At 37.8% G+C, this 14,976-nt stretch overlaps 1 protein-coding gene across 8 annotated transcripts in view; it reads left to right on the forward strand.

Moving 5' to 3' along the window:
- The window catches only part of osbpl8 (oxysterol binding protein-like 8), a 78,235-nt gene that overhangs the window by 47,274 nt on the left and 15,985 nt on the right, over positions 1 to 14,976 (forward strand). For 6 of the 8 annotated variants that reach the window (XM_067391464.1, XM_067391462.1, XM_067391467.1 and 3 more), the window contains one exon: positions 13,293 to 13,363. In XM_067391464.1, the coding sequence (XP_067247565.1) occupies positions 13,293 to 13,363 (71 nt within the window). Of the gene's footprint in view, positions 1 to 4,920; positions 5,161 to 13,292; positions 13,364 to 14,976 lie in introns of those variants that run through there. The other 2 variants (XM_067391470.1, XM_067391465.1) reach the window with 2 other exon arrangements.

The raw sequence follows: 14,976 nt of genomic DNA on the forward strand, positions 1-14,976 counted from the left end.
TAAATCGAGTTCTCTTTCATGTCTTCTCGGGGTTGAATGGACAAATTCACACAAAATTGTCAAGATTGGCAAGTATCCTTGTTAAACATAGTCGGTTATGTCTTAAGTGAATGTAAACAGTTGAAATGAAAACATGCGTGTAACAGTATGTTGGATACGTGCAGCTCTTAAAGTCACAGCAGCCTAATAAACCTACTGCTGTCTTTGTCCTCTGTTCATCGAACAACAAAAGGCAAAGAAAATCACTCACTGCTTATATATATATATATATATATATATATATATATATATATATATATATATATATATATATATATATATATAATAACATTGTGGCCGCCGTCATTTTAAGATGGGACCCCCCCCCAAAATAAATTTCTGGATTCTCTGAATCATCTTTGTGACTAGTACAGTGGTCTGAATCATTAACTGCTCTGCTGATGATACTACACTAATTCAGCTTAACCCGCTGAATTACTCATTTAGTTGAATGGGAAACAGTTCAAACCATAACTGTTTTTCTTGCGAAGATCAGTTTCACATGAGGAATGCTCACACCTGCTCAGGTTACTACAAACACTCTCTTACACCATGTTGTAGGATATGAAGCACAAATAACACACTTCTGAGTAAATGAATTGAGCTTCATGAATGAAGCACAAAAAACAAGAGACAAACGGTTTAAGATTTAAAGGAACAGACTGCACTTGAGTACAAAGCAGACATCAGGTGGCTTTTTATGGAAAAGATTAACATGCTGTTGACCTCAGGTGTTTTTCCACATAGTTTGTATGTGTGTGGGTCAGATGGTCTGACATCCCCCTCCGCAGTGGATAAACAGAATCCTGTCCCCAGAGGAATGTCTCCAGAGATATGCCGTCATCAGCATACAGCTTAAGGCTCAGAGCTAAAGCAGGCATGGGTGTTTCCACCCATCTTTGGCTAAAGGAACATCGCCTACCATGTTTGATTGTGCTCGGGAGCTTTACGGATTACCAGCAGAGATACCTGCTGAAATTAGCCATTGGCTCAGCTCTCGTATCACTTAATTCAGAGACACAATCAGCCCATAAAGACTTTCCTGATGGGCACAGGACCAAATGACTAGAGGGCAGTAAACAATTAAACAGCCAAATTATTCCAACCTGAATCTGATAGATAGACAGACAGACAGAGGGTAAATTATTGATAGATGGATGGATGGATGGATGGATGGATGGATGGATGGATGGATGGATGGATGGATGGATGGATGGATGGATGGATGAAGGTTGATGGACGGAAGGTTGGATGGATGGATGGATGGATGGATGGATGGATGGATGGATAGATAAATGGTCACATGGATAGATGGATGGTCAGATAGATGGATTGACAGATAGATGGATTGACAGATGGATGGATGGATAGATGGTTGGAAGGATAATTGGATGGTTGGATGGATGGACGGACGAACGGACGGACGGATGGATGGACGTACGGATGGTTGGATGGATGGATGAATGGATGAATGGATAGATAAATGGTCAGATGGATGGATAGATAGATGGATGGATGGATGGATGGATGGATGGATGGATACATGGTCGGATGGATGGATGGATGGATGGATGGATGGATGGATGGATGGATACATGGTCAGATGGATGGATGGATGGATACATGGTCGGATGGATGGATGGATACATGGTCGGATGGATGGATGGATACATGGTCGGATGGATGGATGGATGGATGGATAGATAGATAGATAGTCAGATGGATGGATGGATGGATGGATGGATGGATGGATGGATGGATGGATGGATGGATGGTCAGATGGATGGTCGGATGCATGGATGAATGGAACGAACAATAGAATGATGGATGGATGGTTGGTTGGATGGATAGATAGATGGTCGGATGGATGGATGGATGGAACAATAGAATGATATGGATGGTCAGATGGTCAGATGGATGGATGGTCAGATGGATAGATGGATGGTCAGATAGATAGATAGAGAGACAGAGCGAGAGAGATAGAGAGATCGGTGTAATTGTGGGCTAATTTAATCGAGGTCTCGGGTTGTTAAATGCTGCGCAAATTAAGCATAACTTCCATGCAGCACAAGAAAATGAGCAATAGGCTTTGAATTATACATCCACCAGAGAATCTTAATTAGTAGTGTTAATTAGGGCATCATTCACAGCCATCCTGCTGTCTCATCCGTTCGGTGCTCCTGGTTCTTTTTGGTGAGGCTGTTGCCTAGCAACTTCAAAGTGACATCAGCAGACTCTGGGAGGAATCCTCTGATTGGTTAGGATTCGCCCTGTGAGAATTCTGATTGGATAGAGAAACGATGAATCTGGAGTGTTTAAAATCCTCTTGAACTACTTTATCCTTTAGTTTGATTCATCTGGAGCTTTTCTCCAGTTTATTGACCAAAAACAGGCTGAACTTACACAAGCTGTTCCAAGAAACAGGCAGAGCTTCACTTGAAGTCCCAGCAGTCTGTACAGCCTCCTCCTGTGAGTTTCTTGTTGACATTTCACTCCAAACAAACCGCTTCTCAATTGACTTGAAGAAAATCACTTTCCACTTTGGATCCTAGTGTGACTAGGATTGTTTAGGGCAGCTTATTAGTGCTGTTTTGCTTACTCCTACTGCATACCATCATCATAGTTAGGTTCAGGGATTCAAACTAATTCCTTGCACTCCGATTTACATGGCATCTTTGACTGGATTATGTAGATTTTGATCTTTATGCCTATGTGTATTTAATTAGTGGTGCTTGCTCATGTAAGCTTAGGTTAGTGATTTGAAAAGCACTGAGCTCCAAGTATTAAATTTCACAGTGTAATGTTTCTTATTATCTGTTTCTTGAAGTCAGTGCTTCTTGATTGGAAAAGTTAGCATTGTAAGACTATGGTAAGTTTGATTTGGCTCTGTAATGTTGTTTTAATACACTGTAAACCTGGTCATTGTTTGTCATATTTGAGTCTCGTGAAAGATGGTTCGTCATGCGGCTGTATCTTTACAGTGTCAGATTTAACAGTTAGTAGTGCGATCAGGTTGGTTGTGTTTCTCCATCCGGAGATGTTAAAGGCCGATAGTTTGATTCTGTTTTCACCAGCACCGTCAGCAGAGACTGTTTGAGAAGGAGGTGTATATGTGTTTTAGATATTCAGCTACAGTATCCTTCATAAAGCATTCTATCTGAACGAGCTGCATTGCAGGATATCTGAAAGAGAAAATCAGACATAGTCACAAAAATATAGAAACATGCAATAATTCAGAAACGGTGAATCTGACAAAACCTTATTATGTTTTAAGAAAAAGTCCCCCTGTAGTCAATAACTTTATCCCTTAAAACTCATCTTTGATCACCAAAATGACCTATTTAAACGTTTTTTTCCTGTAAAAATGTATACCTTAAAATAGCTTGAATGTAACTCTACACCCTTGCTTCATTTAATATACGCGGATCTATGAATATGCTAATTAGCCCCGCCTCCACTCACTCGCACAAGCCCAGAGATCCACACGGTCAACTTACTGAGGTAAACGCTGTACAGTGGTGTTGCTTTTTACAATGTCGGACACATAACAGTAATTAATATGACCGCTATATTGCTAAATGTACTCATATCAACAGAAAAAAACCGGGATAACCTGTTCTCTTGAGACCCCCTTGCTTCGCAGAATAGCTAATGATATGCTAAAGCCCGCCCACACATGGATGAGATTGGTTACAAGGTAGTTTGTGACATCAGAAACAGCAGCAATATCAAATGGCAATGACTACAACAAGCTTCTTCCTAGGTTAGTGACATCACAAACCCCCAAATTTACATAAACCCTGCCCCCAGGAACATGGCAAAAAGGGGGCGAGGCCATGTTGGGCTGCTTTAGAGAAGATGAAGAGTTGTTGTAGTAGAGTGTTGTTGTCATGCCGTCGTTTTACGCCGGACTGCTTCACAAACGAGGGTCAATTCAACACAAAAGATGAACATGACGACACATGCTAGTGGATGAGTTGAATCAACTCCACAGCAACTACATAAATGTATCCACTAACCATTCAGAAACGTCCAGTTTCATTCTAAAAGTTGTAACTTCTTCCTGAGTCTCTCCATCAGTGTCGACTCCGGTTTGAACAATGTAAGGCTGAACACTGTTACTGACAATCCTCATTTTGGCTGCGTGAGATTCTCCAGCTTTGTTGTTGTTGAGCAACCGAAGCGTGAGCTGTTAAAGCTCCGCCCTCTTCTGGAAAGTCAGCCGGGAGCAGCAGCTCATTTCCATTTAAAGGGACACACACAAAAACGGCTCACACCCAAATAGGGGCATATTTGATAAGCTATAATAAATGATCTGTGGGGTATTTTGAGCTGAAACTTCACAGACACATTCTTGAGACACCAGAGACTTATATTATATCTTGAGAAATAGGGCATATAAACAACATTAAAAACTTGATTTTCACCACAAGGGGACTTAAAGCCATTTTAAAGGCTATCGTTTGCTTAGGTCTATTTTTATTACCACAACAAAATATCAGATTACTCGATTAATCGTCAAAACAATTGACTGATTACTCGATTACCAAAATAGTCGTTAGTGACAGCCCTAAAATATATAAAATAAAAAAATCCATCCATGATTTTGTCAGATTCACCACATACATCATGAAGTCAGGTCAGAATGAAACTGAAAATGAAAAAGTAAGAGGTGCAGGTGTCTAGTGACGTATCAGCTCTAAGCTTTTTTCTCCACTGTCAGTGCCGTCCAAGAACCTGAGACGCCGCTCTTTCTCTCTCTCACTCTCACACACAGACGCTCTAGAGCGAGCGAGAGGGAGGGAGGGCGGGCTGCAGTGAGTAACGGCGAGAGAGCCTGAGTGAATTGTCAGAGCGCAGTTGGTCAGCTGTAGTACTAGCAGCAGAGGAGTATGTCTGAGCGTGTGTACGTGTGTTTGTGGTGACTGACGAATTACCGCAGCAGCCTCTCAGGCCGCCCTACGCCCGCCCTCATGATGAAGCAAGAAGGGATTCTGGGCCGCCGCCGGTTCTCCACCTGTGGAGGAACCATCTCGGGCCGCCCGCCCCATCCCGATGGACGCAAACTCATACGCAACGCCTCGTTTGGGGGGTACAACGAGCTTTCTGTCTGTTTGCCAGGTGGGTCCATCTCAACATCCTGGTGTGAATCAGCAAACTTTTATATGTTATATTTGTTTTGCAGGTAGTTTTGATCATGCTCCTCTGCGTTTGTGCCAGGATGAGTTACAGTTGTTAACGATGAGTGTAGCCGCAGTCTATTAAGTTTTAGTTTTGGTAGCTTGCCGTTTGACTCTTGACTGCTCTCCAAACTAAAAGTGCGTCTATTAACTGAGAGTGCACCATGTCTCTTTCAACCTTCAGTAGCACTTCCTGCTATTTAATTAACATTTTTCAGTAGTCAATACTGGGGATCGAAATCCTAACGATTTGGTTTCCACTTCACATCTTTACTCTTATTTTAATAAACTATGCATTCAACAATTACCAAACAAAAATGTTATCATTATTTTTTACTGGTTTTGTTTAATATATTGTTGAGTAAATTAGGATAAATTGTTCTTTAATCATTGAAAGAATAATGAAGATGTTTATATAATAAATATATATATAATTTATATAGAATTAATCTTAAATATGTTCGCAAAAATATACTTAACAAAAATAGGTAAACATTTTTGGTTTAATAAAGTTTTTTTTCTATTAATAATTGTATTATATTATTAATTATCTATAATTGATATTTTTTATTATAATATTAATATTATATTTCAATAATTTATTGTAATAATTTTAATTAATTGTACTGATTTAAGTCTCATAATTAAGTAATTTGACTCCACAATGGTTCTGTTTATTTCCAGTTTCAGTGAAGAACTTCCAATTTAACCAGTCTGAATTCGACTTACTGATAGATGTGAGATTTGTCTTTATTTATAGTATTTTACTACTGCATTCTGTCTACATTGACTGGAGAATAATGTCCAAGAACCAAATCATTCGGTTCCACTGTTTGTTTGTTTTTTAAAGCCGAACTGGTTCTGAATAAGAACCAGTTCTCAGTTGCCAACCGTAGTTCTCAGAAACTACGCATTAGGGTTGGAATAGCATAAATAATGCTTTGTCGTCTACTCAAGGTCAGTAGATTGAGCTGTTCAGCAGGACGCAGATGTTTCTGCCGCAGCTATTGAGTAGTTTCAGCTCTCATAGTGAATCTGGCTCGTGTCAGTGCGGCCTTCGCTCCATTTATCCCTCATGATTATGACTTTAAGAAGAGAAGGATGCATTAAATGCTCTTATTCATGCACACAGACTGCTCGCTGTGCTCTGTATGTACCCGATGCTGGCAGATGCTAGTCTTAGTTTAGCTTGCTTCAGAGATGGCGTTTTTATTTTACTACTCACATCTGTACGCTTACCCAGCATTTTCATTATCGTTATCCTTTTTTTTTTTAGCGTTTTAATGGAGTCCGTTGAGCGGAGATTAGCTAATGGACCCAGAGTGTATTGGATTTGTACAAATCTTGTATGCGCATCATGTTCACCTGTGTGAATATCAGCAGAGTTCGCTTAAAGCGTAATGGCTTTGATTTAATACTGAATCACTCAAATCTGGCTTGATGTGTCATTATAGTGGATAAAACTGCAGAGCTCTGTGGTAGCTGAGTATTTTTTTATATATTTATTTTCATATTCATTTTCTGCATAAAACTGGCTGGCTCAGAAATGAATCGCAACATTTCCTTCAAAGTAAAACTTATTTGCAGAATGAATGAACTTCTCATCTCATAAGGATTTGTAATCAAACAGTCGAATTTGTCTGGGTTTTTGTGTTTTTATTGTGTTGGAAACAACACTACTGCACGCAAAAAATAATTAGGCCTAAATTAAGATATATGTGTTTGAATTGCATGTAAAGTTTCCATCTAGTTGGATTAATCAGTTTAAATAAACCCAATGTGATGCATATTTGTCAGCCTGCCAGCTTGGATAATTTGGAGACTTCATCTGGTCGTGTTGAAATATATAACTGAGTATCATCGGCATAGCAGTGGAAACTCCATGGTTTCTTATAATATTACCAAGTGGCAGCATATATATTGAAAACAACAGAGGGCCTAACACAGATCCTTGAGGCACTCCATAATTTACTGACGTTATCTTACATTTTTCCCTGTTTAAAAAGACAAAATGGTGACCGTCAGACATCCTTAATGCCTGTCCCTGAATACCAATGTAATTTCCAATTTTTTAGTCCATCTAAGAGTATTTTATGATCTATAGTGTCGAACGCAGCACTAAGATCAAATAACACCAGTATTAAGGTACAGCCGTGGTCAGAAGCTAAAAGTAAGTCATTTGTAGTATTAAAGAGCGCAGTTTCAGTGCTATGATAAGGCCTGAAACCTGACCTTAATTTTTTTTATAGATGTAATTTTTCTTGCAAGAAGGAGCACAATTGAGCCGACACAACTTTTTCTAGTATTTCAGACATAAAAGATTTGAAATGGGTCTGTAATTTGCTAATTCAATTGGATCTAATTGTGGTTTCTTAATGAGAGGCTTAATAACTGCCAGCTTGAACAGTCTTGGGACGTGACCTAGAGATAAAGACGAGTTAATAATATTGAGAAGAGGCTCTTCTGCTACAGGTAACTCTTTCAGTAGTTTAGTAGGTATTGGATCTAACAAACAAGTTGTTGGTTTAGATGCAGCAAGAAGTTTATTTAGCTCTTCCTGTCCTATAGAGCTCTTCCTGTTATATATTGCATGTTCCACAGGTAACCATATTTTTTTATTCATGTATTTTTTAACTGAATAAATAATTGTTTTCACAATGAACAGATTTATGCTGATTCTAAGCTATTTAAATAAATGCATTTTGATAATAAAATGAAATGAATGCAAACTTAAGTTAATAAATTATGCTATGCTATGATTTAAGCACAAAATCTATACCTGTTTCATGTATGTATGACTGACAAAAATGCATCACATTAAGTTTATTATTTTATGTTAAAACTGTGTAATGCAAATAGATGAAAATTTTATATGCACTTTGAATGCATTAATCTTAAATTTAGGACTAAAAATAGTTTTTTTTTGTTTTTGTTTTTTTGTTTTTTTTTAAGCTTTTTTTCAGTAAGGGCAGTGCTTAATGTTTATCCATCAGAATTTGATTTGATTTTGTAAAGTGTCCTTGGTGACATCAGCTGACAAGGAAAGTTGTTTTAGAGGCAGAGCAAGTGATTATATGTTAGGTTACTTTTCATTTTTTAAATTTGAATAACATGCAGAAATATGTTTTCAAGAAAAAATGTTGATGCCATGTTCACCTTTCCCTAGCCTACACAACCCTTGAGCCTATTACAAACATTTTTAATGAAGGTAAATTAAGTTGACAGAAGCATATGTCATTGCTAAATCTTAGAGTACTTGGTTTTTGTCACCAAAAATTATTTTGAATATTTTTTACTACCGGAACAAGTTGAGCTTTATTATCTATTAGATTAATTTTTCAGCCCACCGCTCCGCACCAAAATGACTCCCACTCCGAGGGTCATCTGCACTTTACTGTATGAGGTTGCGGATTAGCACAGATGTGTGACTATTAATAGATTCCGTGCACAAAAACACAGGTGCGTTTCTCCGTCTTGACACCTGTGTGCTGACCGGATGACTCGCAATAACACTCCATTTGTCATCATGCTGCAGGGGCCTGGTGTTGTCGTATTAAGTGTTATACGGAATAGTTTGTCTCTGTTTCTAGACGATGCTCTCTGCCCTTCAGATGGACTGAGCCTCCGTGAGGGTGACCGGGGTGGAATTACACCCTCCGCTGCTGGTTTACCGTAGTCAAGGACGTTGCAGGAGTGTGGAAATTTCAGCCACGTCACTGTCTCACCGCAGAGACACACAAATACCCAAGTAAACATACTGATGAAGACCTGCAAAACCATTAAAGGGGACCTATTATGACCCTTTCACTAGATGTAATATAAGTCTCTGGTGTCTCCAGAATGTGTCTGTGAAGTTTCAGCTCAAAATACCCCACAGATCATCAAAGATTTGCCCCTATTTGGGTGTGAGCAAAATTTTTGTGTGTGTCCCTTTAAATGCAAATGAGCTGCTGCTCCCGGCCCCCTTTCCAGAAAACCGCTCGCACTTCGGTTTCTCAACAACAACAAAACTGAATGAAACTAGATGTCAGTCCGGTGTAAAATGACGGCATGACAACAACACTCTACTACAACAACTCTTCCTCTTCTCTAAATCAGCCCAACATGACCTCACCCCCTTTGTTGCGTGTTCTCGGGGGCGGGATTTATGTGCATTTTAGGGTTAGTGATGTCACCAACCCGGGAAAAAGCTCATAGTCCCTACCAGCCATTTGTTGTAGTCCTTAAAAAGTGATTTCTGAAAAAGAAAATATCTCCCTTTGCATTGAACTTTTGAGCGTCGTAACTTTGCAGATGTTGATTATGATCAAACAACAACATTACACACTAACTAAAGTTAAAAACAATAAATTTCAGGGTTCAAGCTTCATGTTGGGGTTAATTTTGTGTACATTACTCAAATATAAGAATGAGAGTTGTTCAGCTGACAGCAGTGACTGTGTTTTTTGCAGTGATGTTGTGCAGGTTTTGTTTTTGTCTGGACTCTCTGCACATCTGTCTGTCTTCTAGGCACATGTGTTGAATGTTTGATAAGCAGGTAAACCTGCAGCTCTCTCAGACAAGAATCTATCAGTGGTTTTCTGTTCACGGCAATTTTTCGTTTTTTATTTATTTTCTATGTATATCCATTCCAGTCCCAGCTAGCTCCCTCTTTCTCTGTCTCAGTTCTGGCTAATGATCAGAGCTGTCTGTGAGCTCCTGCTTTATATGTGGATTATTACTCACACAGCGTCACGGCTTATTAAACAAAAACACACACAGATGTCTCCTCTCCCACCTCGTGGAGTGAGCTGTCATCTTGCTGTGTTCCTGTAGCCCAGCGGTAAATGTCTGTGTTGTCACAGAAAACATTTACAGATAAACTCAACTCAGACTCTGGGAATGTTAAAATGCTTTCTGCAGTCATGGTTTAAAGGATTAGTTCACTTCAGAATTAAAATTTCCTGATAATTTACTCACCCTCATGTCATCCAAGATGTTTATGTCTTTCTTTCTTCAGTTGAAATTAAGGTTGTTGAGGAAAACATTCCAGGATTTTTCTCCATATAGTGGACTTCAATGGGGACCAACAGGTTGAAGGTCCAAATGTCAGTTTCAGTGCAGAACCCAGACGAGGAATAAGGGGCTTATCTAGTGAAACGATCGGCCATTTTCTAAAAAAATAAAATGTATATACTTTTTAACCACAAATGCTCGTCTTGCACTGCTCTGCAATGCGCCACGCATTACGTAATCACGTTGGAAAGGTCGTAGGTGGAAGTTCTGACCTAGTGTTACAAAAAGATTGTGAAAAGACTAAGTCAAAAAGCCTTCGTAAAACAAAAAAGGTAAAACAATGATGTCGGATGATTTTGAAGTTGTAGGAGAAAATGAGATGTAGTATGTCGGCTACATATACATATGTCTTTTTTATTGTGTCAGAAAGCCAAAATAAAGCTAATTATTATTCGGTTCTGCATATCTTTTATAAGATCCCTTACAAATAATCTGTTTTGGTTGTCAAAAACAATTTTGGTCGCTCTCTTCCTAGACTTCCATTCTGTGTGCATTTTCTGCATTTAAATGCAATGTGAATTGAGTTTTATCTAAACTGATAGCACAGATGAATTTTAAGGTCACTTATGCTGGTTGATATTTTTAAGGACAGACTTGAGGTCAGACTAGATTGAAGCTCATTGATGAACTCTGTGTGTGTGTCTGTCTGTCTGTCTGTGTGTATCTGTGTGTGTGTGAGTGAATCTAACCACCCACAACGAGAGCAGATAATCTCATGCATCACATGTCGTATTCAACACTTAATTTCCCAGCTGTCCCATCAGCATATTGAGCACATGACGAACTATTACGTCTGATCTGAGAGCTGTGCGTCTTTAGACCTCCATTATGCCCACTTTAATCAGTAGGATAGCAGAGAGAAGACAGGAAAAGATGGCAGGGGAACAGGATCAGGACGTGACGTCTTGTCAAGAGAGTTTTTCCAGGTCCAGTCAGATGTGAAGTAAAACTGTTAAATGAAAAGCGTGGTTAATGCAGATTTATGCAGCAGCAGAAATGGGTAAATAAGATGCTAATAGATGAGTTATGTTGATGCTCTCATCAGGTTGAGGACGTGTGGATTTTTCTGCGTATGATTAACATGTTGAAGAGCTCTTGGAGTGATGTGTTTTCTGAGATGAACACAATGCTTGGCCCGGCTTAAGGGGGAGAGATGGGAGACAATAGACCCGTTTACCCCGATCAATGGTTCGTTATTTACATCCATCACGGTTCGGTTGATCCAGTAAACATCTTTGCTCTCTTGTTTATTTGGATGCAGATGTTGGAGCAGCTTGATAATGGTCCTGTTCTGTCAGTAAATAGCACAAGTCTTATGTGTCTCTTCTAGCAGGAAAGTGTTGTCTGCTGTTGTGTCTCTGTGAATAAAGTGGGCTGAAATGTCTTAAGTTGTTGCTTTGATATAATCTATATGATAAAGTACTGCTAAAAATTGATAAAATTAACTATTCAGTAGATACACTGAAAATAAATTAATGTTTGATTCACTTTAGAACAATTTTCTCTCAGAAAATGTAAGACAAATAATTACAAAGAGTTAAATGTGAAATTTTAAATTGGATGACTGTAATGGTATTTTCTCATTTTGTTTTATTTATAACTTCGAAAAGTTTTTTTTTTTTTTTAATCTATTTTTTTTTTTGTGTATATGCATTTAGTCTTTTCACCAAAAATATTAAAGTCGTCGTCCTCTGCAGAGACGTATACACAATTTTTTTTTCCCCAATAAAAGTGCTCTTTGGACTGAGAATGTCTTTAAATAATAAATAGCTTTTTAAAAAAGGTTTTCAATGTGTCCTGCCTAGTCTTACCATGTCGATAGACAATATGTCAGCATTGGACCGAAAACTGTATATATTATGTTGTTGTTTTTTTTTTTTCATGAATTAAACTACTTTTTTTATTACACTCCCGGCTAACAAAGCAAGACAATGATTCCCTCAAGTAGAGATGTTATTTAAATTGACAGTTGTGCTATTCATGCCTAAGAAACTAACTAGTCTTGACAGAGTGACATTGACAGATCGTCCTCGGCCTTATCTAATGAAAGATTTTTTGCTTATAAAGTGTTATTCTTTCCTCAGGGCCTTAGATTTGGGACATGGCCATCACCATCAAAACACACCAGTGTTCTTATTTATTATCGTTAACTAAAACTAAAATCATTAAAAATGGTGAGGGTTGTGTTCAAGGTTTGGGGATTGAATATACAGTTGCTGGGTTTGTCCATATTTAACACAACTTGGTTTGTTGATAACCCAGCATTTTTTATATTTATATATATATATATATATATATATATATATATATATATATATATATATATATATATATATATATATATATATATATATATATATATATAATATAGAGAGAGAGAGAGAGAGAGTATGAAAATCATTGTCTATGGAAAGTCCTTATTAAACATCGAAACCCAATTTTGTTGTGTGTGTGTGTGTGTGTGTGTGTGTTTATGTTTATTTTCCTCCAGCTGTTGTGAATCTGTAACTCATGGCACTCAGATGTGTTGACACAGCCGTCACTAAGCTATTTTCTCAGGGTCGTGGGACTGAAATAATCTCATATTTTGCTCTAACTGAAAGATGAAGCCTCTAAGTGCAGGTCTGGGATCAGATTTTATACATTAGTGGACATTTACCATTGACCAATACAGGTTTTTCGACCAGTGTTGATGAAAAATATCTCTAAAAAGTAACACTTTTTTTAGAAAAGTATAAACTGTAGTTATTGTTTATTAGCATCTCAAGTTAATCATTAGACTTTTCAGTGGTATCGAGTGAAATATCACTGTTGTTGGTACCATGAGAATCCTACATGTGTATTTGTGTGCATTTACACAGGTTCAGGGAAGAAAGGGGGGGGGGGGAACTAGAACAAAGACTTTGCTAAGCATTTATATATTTTTATTTGATATATTTTTATATCCCTAGTAATCTAAATGGCTAAATATCAGCCTGGCTGGTCGAGTTGAATAACAGTGTCTGTTTTTTTTTGCAGGTTTTGATCGTGGAAAAGATGAAATCCTGCCTCTGAAAGAAGACTCCTCACACTCCATATCCAAGAGCAAGGTAAACAAGCCCATGATCTTCTGGGGCTGGAATCGGATCGATGTGTGGGTCGGCTGTTCCTCTAGCAATTTCCAGCACTTGTTTATTAATTATACATAGTCAAGAGCATCTCGGAGGTGACAGGTTGGCAGGGGGGCGTGCATTGATTAGCAGCGCATCAGAAATAACCCTAGAGAAGAACTCTGTAATATGATCAAATGCATCGTAGCAGATAAGACCGGTTACTTGACCACACATAAATGCCAAATCTCAGACGGTCTGTCACAGTTGCGTCAGAGCCGGTTTGCGTGAGGTTTTGGATGGCGTAGACGTGCCGCCACATTCAGACAGACCATTAATAGATGCACTCACAATCCCAAATAAATTCCCAGTCACAGATCTCGTCAAACAGGAGAGCCGGATGGTAGTCCAGAAGAGTGTGAGAGTGCTGTTGAATTAGTAAAGATCTTTCAAATGCTTTCAAAGGTTTAATTAACCACTGTTCACATAAAGATGTTTCACCTAATCTACTTTGAAAAGCTTCAGTGTGAAATTAAAAGACAGATCTATACCCGTCACCAGGGTCCGAAATTAAGTTTTGAACTGATTAAATGATTTTAGACTTTTTTTTTTTTCAGGAAACATTAAACAAGAATGGTTTTCTGTGAAACACCACCCGTCACCACTTTATCTGTATAATATAATATAATATAATTAATATAATATAATATAATATAATATAATATAATATAATATAATATAATATAATATAATATAATAATATTATATGTGTGTAGCAGTTATTTTAGTATCATGGAGAATTTACATTTTTGTTTATATTTTAAATTATATTTTACATTTTTATAAAGAGCTGCACGATTAATCGTTAAAAGTTTGCGATCTTGATTCAAACACCCATGCGATCTTATTCTTAAATGACAACGGTTCACCTTATGGAAGTAACTTGATGCGTCAAATAAAGATTGTATCAGTTACATCGTTACACCAGTAGGTGGCGACATTCGACAGTTAAAACAAATCTGTTTGTCATTAAATTGTTAATTCAAGAGATTCGTTCAAAAACGCTGATTCATTCAGTCTTTATGAGTGAGTCATTGAATCATTAATTCAAACTGTTTTATCACAAAAATAATTATTTTAAATAAAATATTTTTTAATATATTTATTTTGTTTAGTTGTCTTTTCAGAATTGTGATCTTAAAAAAAGTCATGTTTTTTTTAGGGCTGCACGATTTATCGCACGCGATTTGGCAAAGGCTGCGATTATTTCATGCGTAACTTGTCAGAGTTGTACGGCTATGTGATCAGTAGTAAATGCTTCTCCATCTGAAAGCCAGAGGGCGCTCTCGGGCAGAAACTGCAAATGTGCCTTGCTGCCGAAGTAGAACACGCGTCATTCCAGGAAATCCTATACAATTGCTGTAGCTGAATAAACAGAAGATTGAAACATTTTGATTGATTAAACATGATTAATAAACACACGACTGCCATATTCTGTGTAAGAAGCCACTTCATCTGACAGAATGATGCTCAACTGTTGTTATGAAGTGAGTTTGGAGTAAAACATATTATTAAATGTTTTCTTTTGTTGGACAAGATGTTAATAAATGCTT

The sequence above is a fragment of the Chanodichthys erythropterus genome, chromosome 8 (assembly GCF_024489055.1).
Source record: "Chanodichthys erythropterus isolate Z2021 chromosome 8, ASM2448905v1, whole genome shotgun sequence".
NCBI lineage: Eukaryota > Metazoa > Chordata > Actinopteri > Cypriniformes > Xenocyprididae > Chanodichthys > Chanodichthys erythropterus.